This window comes from Stegastes partitus, unplaced genomic scaffold, assembly GCF_000690725.1.
Source record: "Stegastes partitus isolate 25-593 unplaced genomic scaffold, Stegastes_partitus-1.0.2 Scaffold259, whole genome shotgun sequence".
Classification (NCBI taxonomy): Eukaryota; Metazoa; Chordata; class Actinopteri; family Pomacentridae; genus Stegastes; species Stegastes partitus.
In genome coordinates this window covers 20,349-35,562 of record NW_007577990.1, presented here as the reverse complement: position 1 = coordinate 35,562, position 15,214 = coordinate 20,349, and the positions used below count along the sequence as shown (strand labels likewise).

The 15,214-nt window shown below is 41.9% G+C and overlaps 1 protein-coding gene across 2 annotated transcripts; it reads right to left on the bottom strand.

Annotated features, from left to right (window-relative positions):
- Positions 1-1,112: 1,112 nt before the first annotated feature.
- alpk3a (alpha-kinase 3a) lies at positions 1,113-14,644 on the bottom strand. Of its 2 annotated transcripts, XM_008282105.1 has the most exons (15): positions 14,317-14,644; positions 13,729-14,000; positions 13,252-13,284; positions 12,760-12,881; positions 12,176-12,293; positions 10,701-12,048; positions 5,491-7,999; positions 5,010-5,157; positions 4,323-4,450; positions 4,197-4,232; positions 3,831-4,105; positions 3,631-3,719; positions 3,322-3,539; positions 3,174-3,222; positions 1,113-3,080 (listed from the first exon to the last, which is right to left on the bottom strand). In XM_008282105.1, the coding sequence occupies exons 2-15, from the start codon at positions 13,866-13,868 to the stop codon at positions 2,741-2,743; spliced, it is 5,553 nt and encodes a 1,850-aa protein (XP_008280327.1). In that variant the 5' UTR covers positions 13,869-14,000; positions 14,317-14,644; the 3' UTR covers positions 1,113-2,740. The 2 variants fall into 2 exon arrangements, with proteins under 2 accessions (XP_008280327.1, XP_008280328.1); XM_008282106.1 differs by lacking the exon at positions 13,252-13,284.
- Between the last annotated feature and the right edge of the window lie 570 nt (positions 14,645-15,214).

Genomic DNA, 15,214 nt, shown 5'->3' with positions numbered 1-15,214 from the left:
TCAAGAGCTGAGTCCGCATTAAAGCACTTCATGATGCTGGATCGTCTCTGACACAAACAGGGAAAGACATAAAGTGTTCTCACAGTGTGGTCAAGTGTGCTTTGATGTCAATTTCTGAGGTTGGTAACTTACAAAATGCACCAAGGAAGAGGCAGGAAATGAAAGTTGACTGACGCAGATGTCAGACACCTACTGGAGACAGAAGCAAGACCACTTCTGATCTTCAGGCAGAGATGAAAGCTTCTCGATCAGAGTCTGAGAAAGTCTCCAGATTGACCGTAAGCAGACAACTGATGGAACAAGGCTGAAAAGGAAGGATAGCTGCTAAGAAGCCATTATTGAGGCCTGCAAAACATCCAGAAACTCCTCAGATTTGTCAGAGAGCACAAACGCTGGACTGCTGATGACTGGAAGAAGGTACTCTGGACGGACGAGTCCAACTGTTCGGTCAGCGTCGTCGTGTTTATGTCTGCACTGAACCCACAGTGAAACACAGTGGAGAGTCCATTATGGTATGGGGTTCCATTGGTGGAAACAGAGTGTGAAAATTAGTGAAAACCGACAGTATCGTGACAAAGAACGTATACAACAACGTCTTAGTGCGTCATAGAATCCTTTCTGGACTGAATCTGATAACCAACAAGACAATGAGCCCAAGAATGTTTCAAAGAGACTATTTGAACAAGATAAAGGAACTGATGGACTGGCCAAGTCAAAGTCCGGACGTGAATCCTATTGAACAAATGTGGGATGTAGTACATTCAAAGATTGATCGCGCAAACATTACATTTAAAGCAAGTTTTTGGGAACAATGAGACACTATTCGGAACTCAATAACAAAAGAGGCTGTCGAAATGTACATAAAAACAACGGCAGCAAGAAGCAAGCTGTTATCAAGGCCACAGGAGGTCATACAAAATATGAAGTTTTTAAGTTATTAGGTATAAAAAAAGACTATTTAGTTGTTTGTTTGTTACCTGCCACATAAATAACAACATTTTTAGCTTTCAACAAGTATTTCTAAAATATTCATGCTTTTTCATGACAGGTGGTCGAATAAATTCATTACTTTGTGACAAGAAAATAAAAGGATTTGTAAATGAAAATCATGCTTGGACATCGTTTACACATTTATTTAAAAAAACAACAACAACAACAAACAAACATCAGCTGACATGGTGTGAAACACTAAAGAGAGCTCACATCGTAAACACCCATTTATTCTCGCGTTCAGTCATTCACACGCTCCCTTGCACATCTATTATTTTTCTTCACGCTACTTCAGATATTTAGTCCTTTGACTTTATGTACACATGAAAACAATGCAACACTTTGATTTACACCACACCTCGATGACATCATCATCTCCTGTTTTATATTTCAATCATTTCAACTCCATTTAAAATATCGCTTCTGGGATTGTGTTTTCACATACGCTTCATGCAGTTAATGAATTCCTAAGTGGCAGAAGCTGTCGTTTTTCAAGTGGCTATTTGGACTCATTTGAAAACTTTAACTAATCATTAACCAAGAATCCAATGTAGAAATTCCTAAAGCGTCAGTTTGGTAAAAGGAAACTGATCTCTGTTGTGCAAACCGATGAAATAACGGAACAGATTTTATTTTATTCTAATCCTACTATTTACTGCTTGACTGTCAAAACTATCACAAACTTATTTCTTCTTTAGGTAAAGCTTGAAAGCTGCTGAAAAAAAAAGAAACAAAAACAAAAAAAACAGTGAGCCCTACTTGGTGATCAGTAGACTAAAATTCAAAGCCTGCCCTTGTGGTTCTTTTCTTCAGTGTGTTTTTATACTAGAGTCCATAGGTCAGCTCCCAGTTACTGCCTGGGACTCATTCAACAGCTTTTCTTGCTCCTGTTAACACACTTGACCGCAGTTCAAGAGGTTACTGTCAGCCAGTTGTGTTCACGAGAATAAATTCTACAACACTGTAAGAGGACTGATAAAAAACAGACACAAAATACTCAAAAACTACTAAAAAGTAATGCCAAAAAAAAAAAAAACACAAAGTGCACGCAAACATCTCTGAACTGAAAACGGTGCTGTTGTTTCACAGCATGAGCTCAACTTTGCTGCGTAACGAAATGCTGACAAGGCAGATCTAATGCCACCTATAAATATCATCTCCGAAATAAACTTGATGCCCTGCACATGTATACTGTACATCACAGATGAACATGCAGCATTTGCTAATAATGTATTACTGCTAATACGTACACGTTTTCTGTGGCTGTGGTCACATACATTTTAAACGTCACATTTTGTCACATTCAAAAAACACTTCAATCTCTTGTGGATGTATCTGACAAACGCTGCTTGGAGAGTTGTTTGTCCACTCATAGAGCTGATAAGACTCTGAGGCAAGTGTTTTTAGTAGAACTGTGTCCTAATCCTAATGCAACCCAGTGTTTCTTCTCATTCTTTCATAGTAAAAAAACGCTGACTTTTGCTGTTCGGCACCTGTGAGCTACGAGGTCAAAAACCCAGAGCCCATCACTCTAAACGTTCTCATAAACCTTTTAACTGTACTGTTGTAAGAAGTTAACTGTCTGCCTGGAGGTCGGATGTCTCATAGCAGGCGACAGAAATTCACAGTAGTCTTTCTCTTACGAATCTGTCAACAAGCAGCTCTTTTCCTCATGGCTGTACTCTTGCTGCCTTTGAAGAAACAGGTAATCCTAAACCATTAAAAGCAATAAAAGGTAGGCCTTTTTTTCCTACCTCATTTCAAGAACATCGAGAGTTTCTGCAGGCTTGGGTTTGACATCGGATTTACTGTCCTCTGTCTCCTGAACTTTCCTAGTCACCTTTGGGCTAGAATTTGCCTTTCTAGGCATCTGAGGGCTGTGTCCTTTTCGCTGAAGCTGCGGGCTGCCAGACGTCAGCTTGCGGTTGAGCAGGGGGCTTCTGGAGCCCTTGATCTTGGTGGGCTGCTGCAGACTATCCACAGTCTTGAGCGGGCGCAGGCCAAGAAGTCCACAGTAGTAGTTGCACTGATGCTGTCCGAGGAACTGTTCGAATACTTCGGGAGAGGCTTGCTCAGTTAATCCTTGGTATCTGAAACACAGGAGGATTTACTCGTTCTACTACAGTTACTCTTATAATACCATAAAAGCCATAACATTCGCATGTAGTGACTGAGGTACAAACCCTTTTGACTTGGTCACAACTTGAACATTTGTAATCTTTGATTCCACACCTACAAAAAAAAAAAGAAGAAAATCTTTAATATTTGTGATTGCACCTTACAGATACACTAAACGATTGCTATCTTGATAACCTTGTATGTGCGACTTACCCTCAAGCTGAGTGACCAGCAAATTTCCATGCGTCCACTGATGGATCCAGTGCTGGAAGGCGCTGCATTTCTGCTCTAGCTCAGAAACGTTTTGTGAAATCAACTTGCCTTTAGGATCCATCTCACAATACTTAAGGAAGACACCTGTGAGATCAGCCTCCACTGAGGCATACGGCACAGAGTTTGCAGGCCGGTACATCAGATACCGAGGGATCACCCTGCGGGCAACATAAAATAGTAGCGGGAGGATCAGAGGCAGTGTTTATTGGGAGTCAATCATCTTTACTGTAAAATAGATGTGATGCTTACTCTAGCGAACAGCCAAAGTTCTCAATAACTCTCGCCTCAGCCGCAAAGATTTTACAGTATTCTCGAATCATGTTTTGGACTTTGCATTCCTGTCAAAACAAAGATTTTAATCAAGCAGGAGTATGCACTGCAGCTATAATCACGAGGAATTTATTAAGCACAATTCATCGAAGATTCTTACACTGTAGATCCGTACTCACTTGCTTAGTAATTTCTAGGTTTCTCTCTGCAAGGTTGCTCTCCTGTTTGGTCCCATAGGCGATGGGGTTTTGAACTTTGATGATGCAAGCACTTCCGGACTCGAAGATCGGGTCGAGGCCGTAAATGACCTTCACCCTGCTGGCTTTGTGAGCGCAGCCCTCTCCCATGTGCACCGTCTCGGTCATGATTCGGCCAAAGTACTTGTCACCCCAGGTGCCGCAGTCGGCCAGGCCTCTGGTGAACAGCATTGGGGTCATCTCTATCTCCTCTCCAACTAAAGTTAAAACAGAAATAGAGGTGCTATGAGTAGGAATTTATAGAAACTAAAATCGGATGTGACACATAGCTTATTACACAAAAAATACCTTCCAAATCATCTTTTAGTAGTATTTCAGACAGAACTGTAAAAGAGAAAACACATAAATAATTATTAAGTTTTAAAACAACTGATGTAGAAAGTGTCAAACTTTTCCACGCATGCTGTATCTTACTGTCAATGCTGAGCAGGTAGTCAGTAGTGTCAGTCCCGTAATCATTTTTGATCGTACATCCATAAACACCACAGTCTTGGCTGGATGCCAAAACAATAGCCAGTGCTACTTGGCTTTCATCTCCTCCACTTGGGGACAAAAGAGTAAAAAACACATCATCATGAACAGGTCAGGTTGAAATGCTCGTCAGACTTGCACCTATTTTCAAAGATTCACAAACCACCCACTAGGTGTCACTGTGAGACAGATGGTCACACTGTGTGGCAGCAGTGTGCTGACACAGCAACCATTAGCACATTTATAGACTTTTAATGCACCCTGGAGATGGGAAAATATTGTGTCGGGTTACAGTTTCTGTGTCTAGCCAGAGATTCACCTCTCTGTGTCACAGCTGTGGGGTTCACAGTCACATGAGCTGGACATCTCTGCAGTGAGAATATGAGAATGACAGAAGACCAGGGGTTGCACTCTGAGGCCCAAATAAATCCTGCCCATCCTCGTAGTGAATTATTGTTTCATATTTGGAACCTGTCCGCTTTTACCCGTCATTTTGGCTGGAAATCCTCAGAATAATAGCAATAGAGAAGGTGGAAAGTAATTCTGTCATTACCTAGAACAAAGTGAACATGTGACATTGTGGTTACAGGTGGTGTTGACAAGAAAATGCCAGATCGTGAGGGGATTTACCTTCTCTTCATCTCTAGTATTTCCTCTTCATCTTTGTACCACTTAATGGTGGAGTCACTGAGTACGTTGAAAAACTGGCACCACAGCTTCAGGTGTCCTGAGGCATCTGGGAATGGCTCTCCCCTGATCTTACGGATAACCTGCGGCGCTGGTGGTGCATGACAGAGGGAGGGGGCAAGGTAAACATATACCATACTGGAGAGTAGAGACCTTCTGACGTTTCCTCTTCCTCAAGTGCCCGTGTACAGTATTTCACATGACCTTGGGTATTGTGTTTTGCAAAAAATATGTTGAATATGCCACACTGTGGCCTGCCATTGAACAGTTGTATACATATTAAGTAATATGATTAAAATCTGTTGTGTTTACAGATATTACATTCTGCAAACAAGTTGACTCTCAGCTCTTATTGAAAAACACACAACTTTTCCCCACATCATTATACCATTACAAGATAAAAACTGAGTTATTGATTCTTTACCTTTCAGTGGGTCTATCTTCTTTTCAGCTGGTTTCTCCTCTCGCTTGTTGCCAGCTGGCTCTTCTGTCGCAGTCTGCTCCACGACCTTTGGCACCTCCAAAGTGGCCTTTCTGCGACTGAGCAGCGGGGAGCGTCTCTCCATCGGTGGGGTGCTCTGACCTGTGGAGGCCTGCAGTAATGCTGCTCTGCGAGCCTGGCTGGGTGACATGTAGGGGTTCTCCTTCTTGCCTTGAGTATCTAGTGCACCAAACACCGCTATCTCTACATCATCTTTATTTTTTGGGAAGAAGATTTTGCGTCGGGCTCCAGAGGCCAGCTCCTCGGGAGTGGCGGACCGTATCAGCGTCAGACTGTCTCTGCGTTTCAGCCTGGGACTGCTTTCACAGGAGAGGGATGATGTTGGCGTCGAGCCTCCACTGAGGTCTTCCTCCGTCTTGTCACCCACAGCGCTTACGCGGCCGGTTGTGCCAGCCTCATTGTCTGAGTCCGGAGCAGCTTTGGACATAAATTTGCGGAGACTGGCTGGACTCAGTGATGGATATGCCGGGGGTTTGGAGCTGAGCCTCTCGACAGAAAATCTATTTTTTTGGAGATCTTCAACAGACATAGAATTCTCCATCTTTAGGGATTTTGGCTTCAAGTTTTCATCCTCTGTTGTTTTATTGAATGATGGCACACTGTCACCGACTTTTGGTATTAGAGCTTCATATAACATAGTGGGAGTATTCTCTTTAATACTCTTTTCTGACATTTCCTCCAGATCCTGTCTTCTGCTCTGACTTTTCTCAGGCTTCGTGGTCATATTATTGCCAACATCATGCTTTGTTCCCTGTTGTGTGCAAACTGAAGTTTCTGTTTCTGTTGACTCGCTCTGAGTGGGCAGTCTGGGTTCAGGATCACTTTCATGACAAGTGACAGAGATTGGTGGCACCACAAACGAAGGCACCTTTGGAATTTCAAAAGCTGGCTGTGCATGTGAATCATGACTGTTTTCAAAAGCATCAGCCTCCTTTTCATCGGTACATGAAACATTTATGACAGGAATCGATGCATAGTCCATCTGAGGGAGCTGTTCGCTGCTTTTCTCATGTGGCTGCTGCTGTTCAAGCGTGTCCCTCTCGTCATCGCATTGAGCAACTTCCTTGACTTTCTCCGTAGGTGAGAGGTGGTAATTATTCTGCATACCTTCCTGCGTGGGAAGCAGGCCTGGAGAATCAGCCAGACTCTGGTCTTGGATTATTATCTTTGACTCATGAGTTACATCATGGTCTTGCAAATTACTTGTCTCTGGCTTGTTTAGTGCCAAAATAGTTAGTGGCAGAGTGCACTCTTTTAACTCAGGCTCCACTATTTCAATTTTTGGGATTATGAAAGGTTCATTTGGCCTCATATCTGGCTCAGGTGGTTTAATATCTGTGATGTCTTCAAAAGTAGATATTTGGATTGGGGGGATATTCTTTAAGGGCCAGTCATGCTGTTTCTCACTGCTGTCTTGAAGTGCATTATTACTGTGTTCCTCCAAAATAGCAGTATTTCTTCCTTTGCTTTGTTTCACTGAAACGATCTCTGATTCATCCAACTTTTCTTCCTTTTTTAGAGTTCTACTTTCTGTCGCGACTTCAGGCAGTAAACTCTCATTCCTCCCTTCGTTGCTCTCACCCTCCAGAACTGCTTGCTCTTGTGTTTTTAGACTGTTACACAAATTACTTTCTAAATCTTTCTCTAGTGCGGAACTCAGTATTTTGTTCAATTCACACCTCTCCTCGCTACTAGTAAAACCTGAGTTTGAACTTTGCATTGCATTGACACTGCCTGTGATTTCCCCTCTGTCAGAAGGTGTGCATTCATGCTGCATTTTTAGGTCACCCTTCTCTAAACCCTCCGGGTCTGCAGTGGGCGGAAATCCTACATTCATTTCCTGAATCAGTGAAGTACATTTGGTCTCTTCATTTACATGATCTCTCGCTGCACTGCATGCCGCCACAGCAGAAAGGGGTGAAAGCACCTGATCTGTTGCTTTAGACTCACATGGCTCTATTCTATCTTCCATCGAACACCTTGTTATTTCAGTAATCTCAGATCTGTTTATATCTGAGAATGGATGGCTATTTGATTTCACTTCAGCTTTCTCTTCCTCACACAACTTGTTAGAAGAAGGGGCCTCCTCTGCTTTTGGTTCACCTTCCCTGCCCACATTATCAACACTCAACTCCTCTTCCTGCAAAGTTTCAATGGGGGCCTCTCCAAGCTTGTGGTTAAGTGTCGTTGAGACAACACTGTGAGGGGGAGTCCAGCCATCTTCTGAACTAGCAAGGGTGGATGTGGGGAGGGATTCTTCGTCAGATGGGGCTTGGGTCTGTGGCAGGACAAATTTATCTTCCCTTGGTGAAGACTCAGCTCTTGCACCCTGCTGATTAGGCTGTGCTGAAGCTACCAGGCATTCTGGCTCTTGCTGGTGCACAGGAACCTCTTTGATAACTGAGACAACCTCTGCGTCTTTCTTTTCAGCCTGATTGAAAGTAAACAAAAAAAAGCATTTTAGAACTTCACACCATTTGCAGCTGCAGCAGTGTTTGTCTTTCACACTGAAGTCTGAACATGCTTCATGTGGCTGGTTTTGATTCCTACGGATGTGAAATATTTTTACCCGTTTGATTTATTAGTGGCAAAGACACTGTACCCCCGCAGTGGAAAAAAACCTAAAACATTCAGTGCCATGTTAAGGAGTTTAAAGTATTTTTAAGAAGCTTGTTACAGTGAACTTACAGCAGTGACCTTTGACAGTGTGACACATTTAGATCGAGACAAACTTTTCTGCCATAAATCAACAGAAGCACTGACAGATTCGCTTGATATTGCAAAGCAGTCAGACATCCTCGATACTGAGAACTGGACTGAGTCAGTTCACAAAGCTAGTGAGTTATTAGTTAACTAGACAGTAAACAGTCGACAAATATGTGAAGCGACTACAGTGTGTCAATATATTCTTCTGGGTTATGGCCTGTCAGCGTATTTCAGGAACTTTTTTTTTTAACCTCCTATCACGTGCAAGGAAGGTGAAACCAAGTGTTTACACACGTGACGCTACAATAAAATGCATGTTTTTGAATGAAAAAGTGTTAGCCATTTTGTATTCACTTTTTATTTCTCTGGTTTAATTTAACTATTTTATTCTTGGTGAGACAGACAAAACCAGTTAAAAAAGAAAAAGGAAACAAGGAAAAACACAATGACTGCCTCCAACTTGTGCTTGTGAGCCAGGCCTCTCATGCTCACATACAGACAGGGGAATTCCCACATGGCTGACTTAGGTGTGCTGTTTACACAAAGCACTTGCTGGGCTCTGAATGAATGACAGCTTGTCTGTTGGCAATAGACCAGCCATAACATGCATGACACACCAGTAATCTGTTCAGGCATTGAAGTGTTGGGTAACATAAACTGTAACTGACAAGGAACAACATAACCTGATTTTGATGGGCGAAAATCTCAATCATAATATTCATGAAAAAGTATTCATTACATTTGAAAATTCATTGTACTGCAGAGAGGATTTACAGATCCAGCTACATATGGAGTCTGCTTGGGGTGGGCTCCTGTTTTTGCTGCTCGCATCGTAAAAAGTGATGCAGAAGAGTGACGCAGTCACGTGTCTCCTCGTGACAGCCTGTTTGGGCAGCAGTATCTGCTAAGAAAAAAAGAAGTTGCTGCTTTCGATGGAAGGGAACTGGATGGTGTCACATTCAGTCTAAAAATGAAGCTCTGGCCACTGCTATGGCTCTGTGTGTAAATATGTGTCACGCTCATGTGGGAAAACATTGCTGAGATCAATGGCTTGACTTCCTCTGGTTACTAATCTGTAAAAGCTGTACATTGTGCCACAACCAAAGCGAAAGCCCAGTTGTAGTTCCACATTATGGACTTATAATCGCTTTGCAGGTGGATGTTCAAACATAGCTCAGTTCTGTTTTCCACATATCACTTAAGTGAACATTAAAAGGTACAACTGGCAAACAAAAACAATCATAAGCTCAGACTTTGTTTGGATTTTAAGAAATTATATGATCTTAACTGCAATAATAAAAATCTAACTTTCAGTATTATCTTGACAAGGCTTAAAATAACACAAACTTTCTTTAATTGTCATTCTTTGCAACTTTGTCCTTAACATTTTAGCAATTTATGATATCTGCACCTTAAACCATCCAACAACTTTAAAAGGAAAGAGTTTATGCTTATCACTATTTAAGCGAATATTAATTTAATATGGCTAGGTGCTACTAAACTCAGACGATTAGATCTCATTAAAGAAAGAGCTTCAGTTAAAGTCTAAGAATTGGGCCGTCAAAATGTTGCACCTCTTTGTTTCCCTTGTATTTAAAATAATTTATGTAAAAGCAAAAAAGACTGATTACTTCATAGAAAGCCATGATAAAGATCAAAACTGAAAAGCCAAGAGTCTGACAGCACACGCAACTAAATCAGCGCAACCTCAACCTCAAAAGCAGCCTTTCAACAGACGTAAAAGAATTCTCCAAGGTGAGGTGACGGCAGTACTGCCTTCCTCCCTCGGCTCTAGATGAGGAAGAGGTCTATTTTGAGATATGGGCAGGGGAGGGTAGTGAGGAATGCGTCCAGTCCTTTCATGCTGAGACCTGCCGCAGCGCTCGCTCTACTACCGCTCGTCCAGGCCACATAGCCCTCTGTCATGCAAAGCCCTGTTTGTAACGTGAGAGCCACTTCTGACATTCAGTTTCATCATGATCTCTGACGCACTGGTGTCCCGCTCATCGCAGCCAACATCTGAGATATTCTGCATTCTCTAATACAGTGTGCAGTGTAGACACACAACATCCCCCACCCCCACATTTTGTTTTGTAGAAGCTGTCTCAAGGTTCCCTCATTTGTCCCACACTATCTTGTTTGGCTTGTCAGTCTTCAGTAATTTCGGCTCAGAAAAAACCACAGTTCCACACGGCCAGGCTGACTCACTCCACCGGTGGCTGATCGTTGATATTATACTGTATGTTTTAAAGTGGTTGTATCTTTTGACTGTCGCACAAAAATAACATCTAACCATGACCTTTCATGTTTCTTATCTACCACTTTTAGAACCAACATCAGCTCAAAGTCTGATCTTTGCACAGTTTAGGCTTTGGACTTGAAGTAACATATACTGTGCTATGTCTTGTCACACTCCTCGCACTTACCTCAGTGAGAACTTGAAGCCCAGTCAATGACATTTCTTGCCTGGCATCGCTGCCCTCTGGTGCCACAGTCACCTCCATGGCCTCCGCAGCATCATCAGCCTCTGTCACACTCTGCTCTGTGGACTCCTTTACACTCTCAGGTGGCAATTTATGAGCTGGTGGCAGGTTTGTGTGTACAACACTGTCTTCATACTTAAATTTATGTGGTTCGACCGACACTGACTGTTGTCCTACATCCACAGTTTCTGAAGGCTCCTTGGGTTTATCTATTTCCATCGACACAACTTCCTCTGTGAGAGAATTGCACACCTCTGGATCGTGTTCCGCTTGCAGCCGAAATGATGGCGGCATTTCTGGTTGAAGAGGCTGCGCTGAGTCGTGTGAGTAGTCAAACTCTCTTTCTTCACTCTCAAAGTGATCATGAGAGCCTTTCTTAGTCTTACCAAAGAAGAAGTCTTTGACTGTGTGGAGCATTGAGGATATGGAAGTCTGGATGTTGTGGTGGTCGTGATCCTTATGACCCTTGCTGTGATGTTTGACTTCTGGACCATGTTTGCCATGGGCCGCTGTATGCAACACCTCCAGCTGCCTTTCTCTTTCTTTCTCTCTTTCTACAACCAATTCCTCTTCTCTTCTTTTCTCTTTCTCGAACTCCTCCTGTAATGCCTTTTCCTGCTCCTCTGTCTTTTTAAGCATCTTTTCTTGATCCCTCTCTTTCTCTTTATTAACACTTGACACAACTGCTGTATCCATCTCTTTAGGATTATCCACTCGAGATGTGTTCTGTTTCTCCTCAGCAGTCTGGGACTGGAGTGTCTCTGCTAAAAACTGTGCCAAACTGATTCCTCCATCATAACAGTTTTCCCCTCCGTTCCCCATGACATGGCTTCTGCTGCTACTGCTGCTGTTAACCCCGACATCTACACCATTTGACATCTTTATTCTCTTTTTAGCCAACATTTCCTCTGATGGAGATGTTTCATCCTTCAGACTTTCCTTGACTTCTGGGCTAATTCCATTAGGTTCTGCAGCAGCTCCCAGTTGCTCCACAGCCAGAGAGTCTTTGACCGCTGCCTTCTCCTTTGGTGGAGGGACAGATCGCTTTCTTGGAGGGGGCTCTGGGCTACTCTGCGGTTTCTCTTTCTGAATGTTTTCTTTATCCTCCTTTTTGGTAGGCTCCTCCAGGTCTTTTTTCTTCTTTTCTGCTTTTTGCTTCAGCTTAGCAAAGAACCGCTGGTGGATCTGGAACTCACTCATGGTGCCGACCTCTAAAACTCCAGAGCAGGAGACAATGCCTTTACTATTGCTGGCTGAGACCTGATAGATGGCGGCGTCGTCCAGCGTGCAGCTGTAAACAGAAACACACATCAGTCTCATATTACAGGTATTCTAGTAATGTTAAATAAACAAAAAGCTACATTTCAACTTATTTCAATGGATGTAACATAGGATTATTACAAGGCCGTCTTACATACTTGTAAATATGAAGAGTGTGGGTTTTTCCATTTTTGCGAATTTCATATTTTGGGAGCCCACAGTACCGGTCCATTTCCATATCATCTTTATACCATTTGAGTTCTGGAGGTGGGAGACCTACAGACATGGATATACTATAATGAACTAATAATAAAAAAACAAATACTCCTTGTGCCACAATGTGCTATTTATGTATTTTTAATTGCAAATATGAGACAGTATGTGCATAAATATCCTCTTCTGTGATAAGCTAAGTGGAAAATTATGCAGTAAGCAAAAAAGTGTTTTTGACTGTTGCATCATGTTTATGATGTGTCACACTGGAACAGCTGCTGCTGTTGGATTGGCCCACCCATGCAATCTGCCGGCAGTTAAAAACATGACATCTTGAAAAACCAGCTGCTGTCTGCTGCGTTTAAGAAGCAGTTCAGGAAGAGTGACACAGTTCATTTGGTGCCTCTAAAGTGAAATCTTTCCTTTGTTTTCAGATTAGTCACATCCTGTCTTCACATCAAAATCAATTCTCAAGTTTCAGTTACTCCAACAAACAACGAGCAGAGACGCGGCAGTGAGCGAGGCCTACCTGATACCACACATGTGAATTTCACATTACAGTTTTCTGACACTGCCTTCGATTTCAAGGTGGTGTCAAAAGACGGCTGTATGTCTTCAGTCAGCTGAGCCATGACGCTGCACAATGTGCTCCTGGAGAGAAACACTCATACATTAGAAAGACAATTTCCTGCTTCAGATGGTAGACAGATAATGTTACACTTCATTTTAGTGACCTCTTCACCTCTGTGCAGGACATTCCAATTACTTTCTTAAATGAGAGGAAAAGATGTTAATGGAACTTTTTGGTAGTGACGACAGTGTGAAAGAGTGACACAGAAACTTGTGAGATGTCAAGCAAAAACAAAGGTGTCAGCACTGAAACTGATGTAGATGACTGAACTCACTGGACAGACTAGACACTTACATTACAGTTAAAACTCGTGTTGTTTTCACTCTCGGGGTAAACCAGTTTTTGTGGTTAACATGTTAGTTGGGAGGAGTGTTTTAAAATAGAGATTACCTCGTTGGTCTGTAGTGAGAATACCTTGAATAGCTATTCAGAAAGGAGGCAAATGAAGGAATGTCAGTAATTAATTAAGATCTACATATATGGAACCCACCTGAATCAAATTTTTCATATCTGTCCTCCTCTTCAACAAAAGGAACATTTTATTTTTCTTACATGATGTAGATTACACAAACACATGTTGCTTTATATAATAAATATGATTTTTGATTCACAGCGTGTGTGTGTGCTTAACTCTTTCCTAGAAATCGATGGTTTGACGACCTGCATTATTTATGTTTCCAGCTACCTTATTAAAATCTAGAGAGAAATTTTCCATAATGTTCATGTTTGTCTTAATTTAACCTGCCTGACCCAGATGCGTCTTCTCGACCACCATGCAACATAAATCTTTTAAAATATGAATGTGCTTCGTAAGAAAAGAAATTTACATGCTTTGCAAAAACATAGATTATAGATGAGACTCTCTACCTGTTTTCAGGCCTAACGTTGGAGAGGTAAGTACTGCGGCTTTCCGAACGGCCATTGGAAGAGCCGCTGTCCTCCTCACTGAAGCTGCTTGTCCTCCCATTGCCAGAAAAAGAGCGAGTCATTGGCCTTCTGGAAGTCATTGTCCACGGAGGCAATTCACCAACGTATTAAATCCAAGATATCACCCACAGTACAAGACTGCTCTGTGTTCGCAGCCACTGCTTGTCGAAGATCAAGGCTCAAAGTTAATGGTGGTATCCATGTAAAAGCTCCTGGTGAAGAAAAAAATAAACACGTCAGAGAAATAACAAATTCTGCTGGAAGTTAGTTGAGGAAAGTATAAGACACAGTCTGGGCTATTTTCTTATACAAAACTCAAACACACAGTTCTGACTCAATGCTTGTCCTTTCTGACCAAGCAAAGCACTTGCATTGGAGCAAGTTATAAATAGGATCAGCTATCAGGTTGTGGAAGGGCTGTTAGTGGTCAAACACAAACCTAAGACATGTTATTTACTTGTATGTGTTAGGAAAGCAGTTGAAGTGTGTGTTAGTCATGATAAACCTTGGTAAAATTTTCCAACTCACCATGAAGATGTTGTCGGTGTTGTTTTGGAGCCAGAGTGTGTGAAGAAAATCTTTGTAACCGCCTATCATAGACATGCATGTGTTGCCAGCAGGGCCCTATTTATAGCAGGCCCACAAATAGGTGCTGGAGCACATCAGATTTTCCGAAACTAGACTTTAGACTTCACAATTAAATCTAAAAACTAAACTGAGTTTCAGGCAAAACCTAATCCTTTTAACCAGAACACGCTCCTCGAAATCACACCTCAAATTTCATCAACAGTCACGATGTAAAAAAATCTCACTGCTTTGTTTTGATCCAACTCAACAAGTTGGAAAAACAGTTCCCATCTTGGTGAGACACTGTAGCAGAGTGAATGTGGACTTGCAAAACATGTCTATGGAATATGGTTCATGATGTAGCTGATGACAAGCAATGGTTTATGCCCTATGCTTTGCTCAAGTGTTGCTAAAGGACGGCCCCCCTCACTTTGTGTTGCAACACATGGTCAAATCATGGTCACCCTCTTGTTGCTCACATTTCACATCAGACACAAACAGGCTTACAAGATCTATGCTGTGATTTAAGGATGAATGTTGTAGAATACTGATTGACCTTTACTTTTAATTGTAAGAGTTTTAGATATCTCTTTAGCTTTTTAAAGGATACATTCAATTTGCTTCTGGATTTGAAATTGATTTGTAATTGTATCTTTGTATTATAAATCCTATTTATCATTTTACAGTTGCATTCCTGGCACTGTTTACTGGAGTGACAGCAGCTATCTGTTATATTGTGGCCACACCCCTTCGGATTTTAGGCTTTATGGCTAAATACAGTTAAAAAATATAGATATATGTAGCTTTAGCAAACAAACAAACAAACAAAACACATCCTTAAATCAGGTGAATATATGTA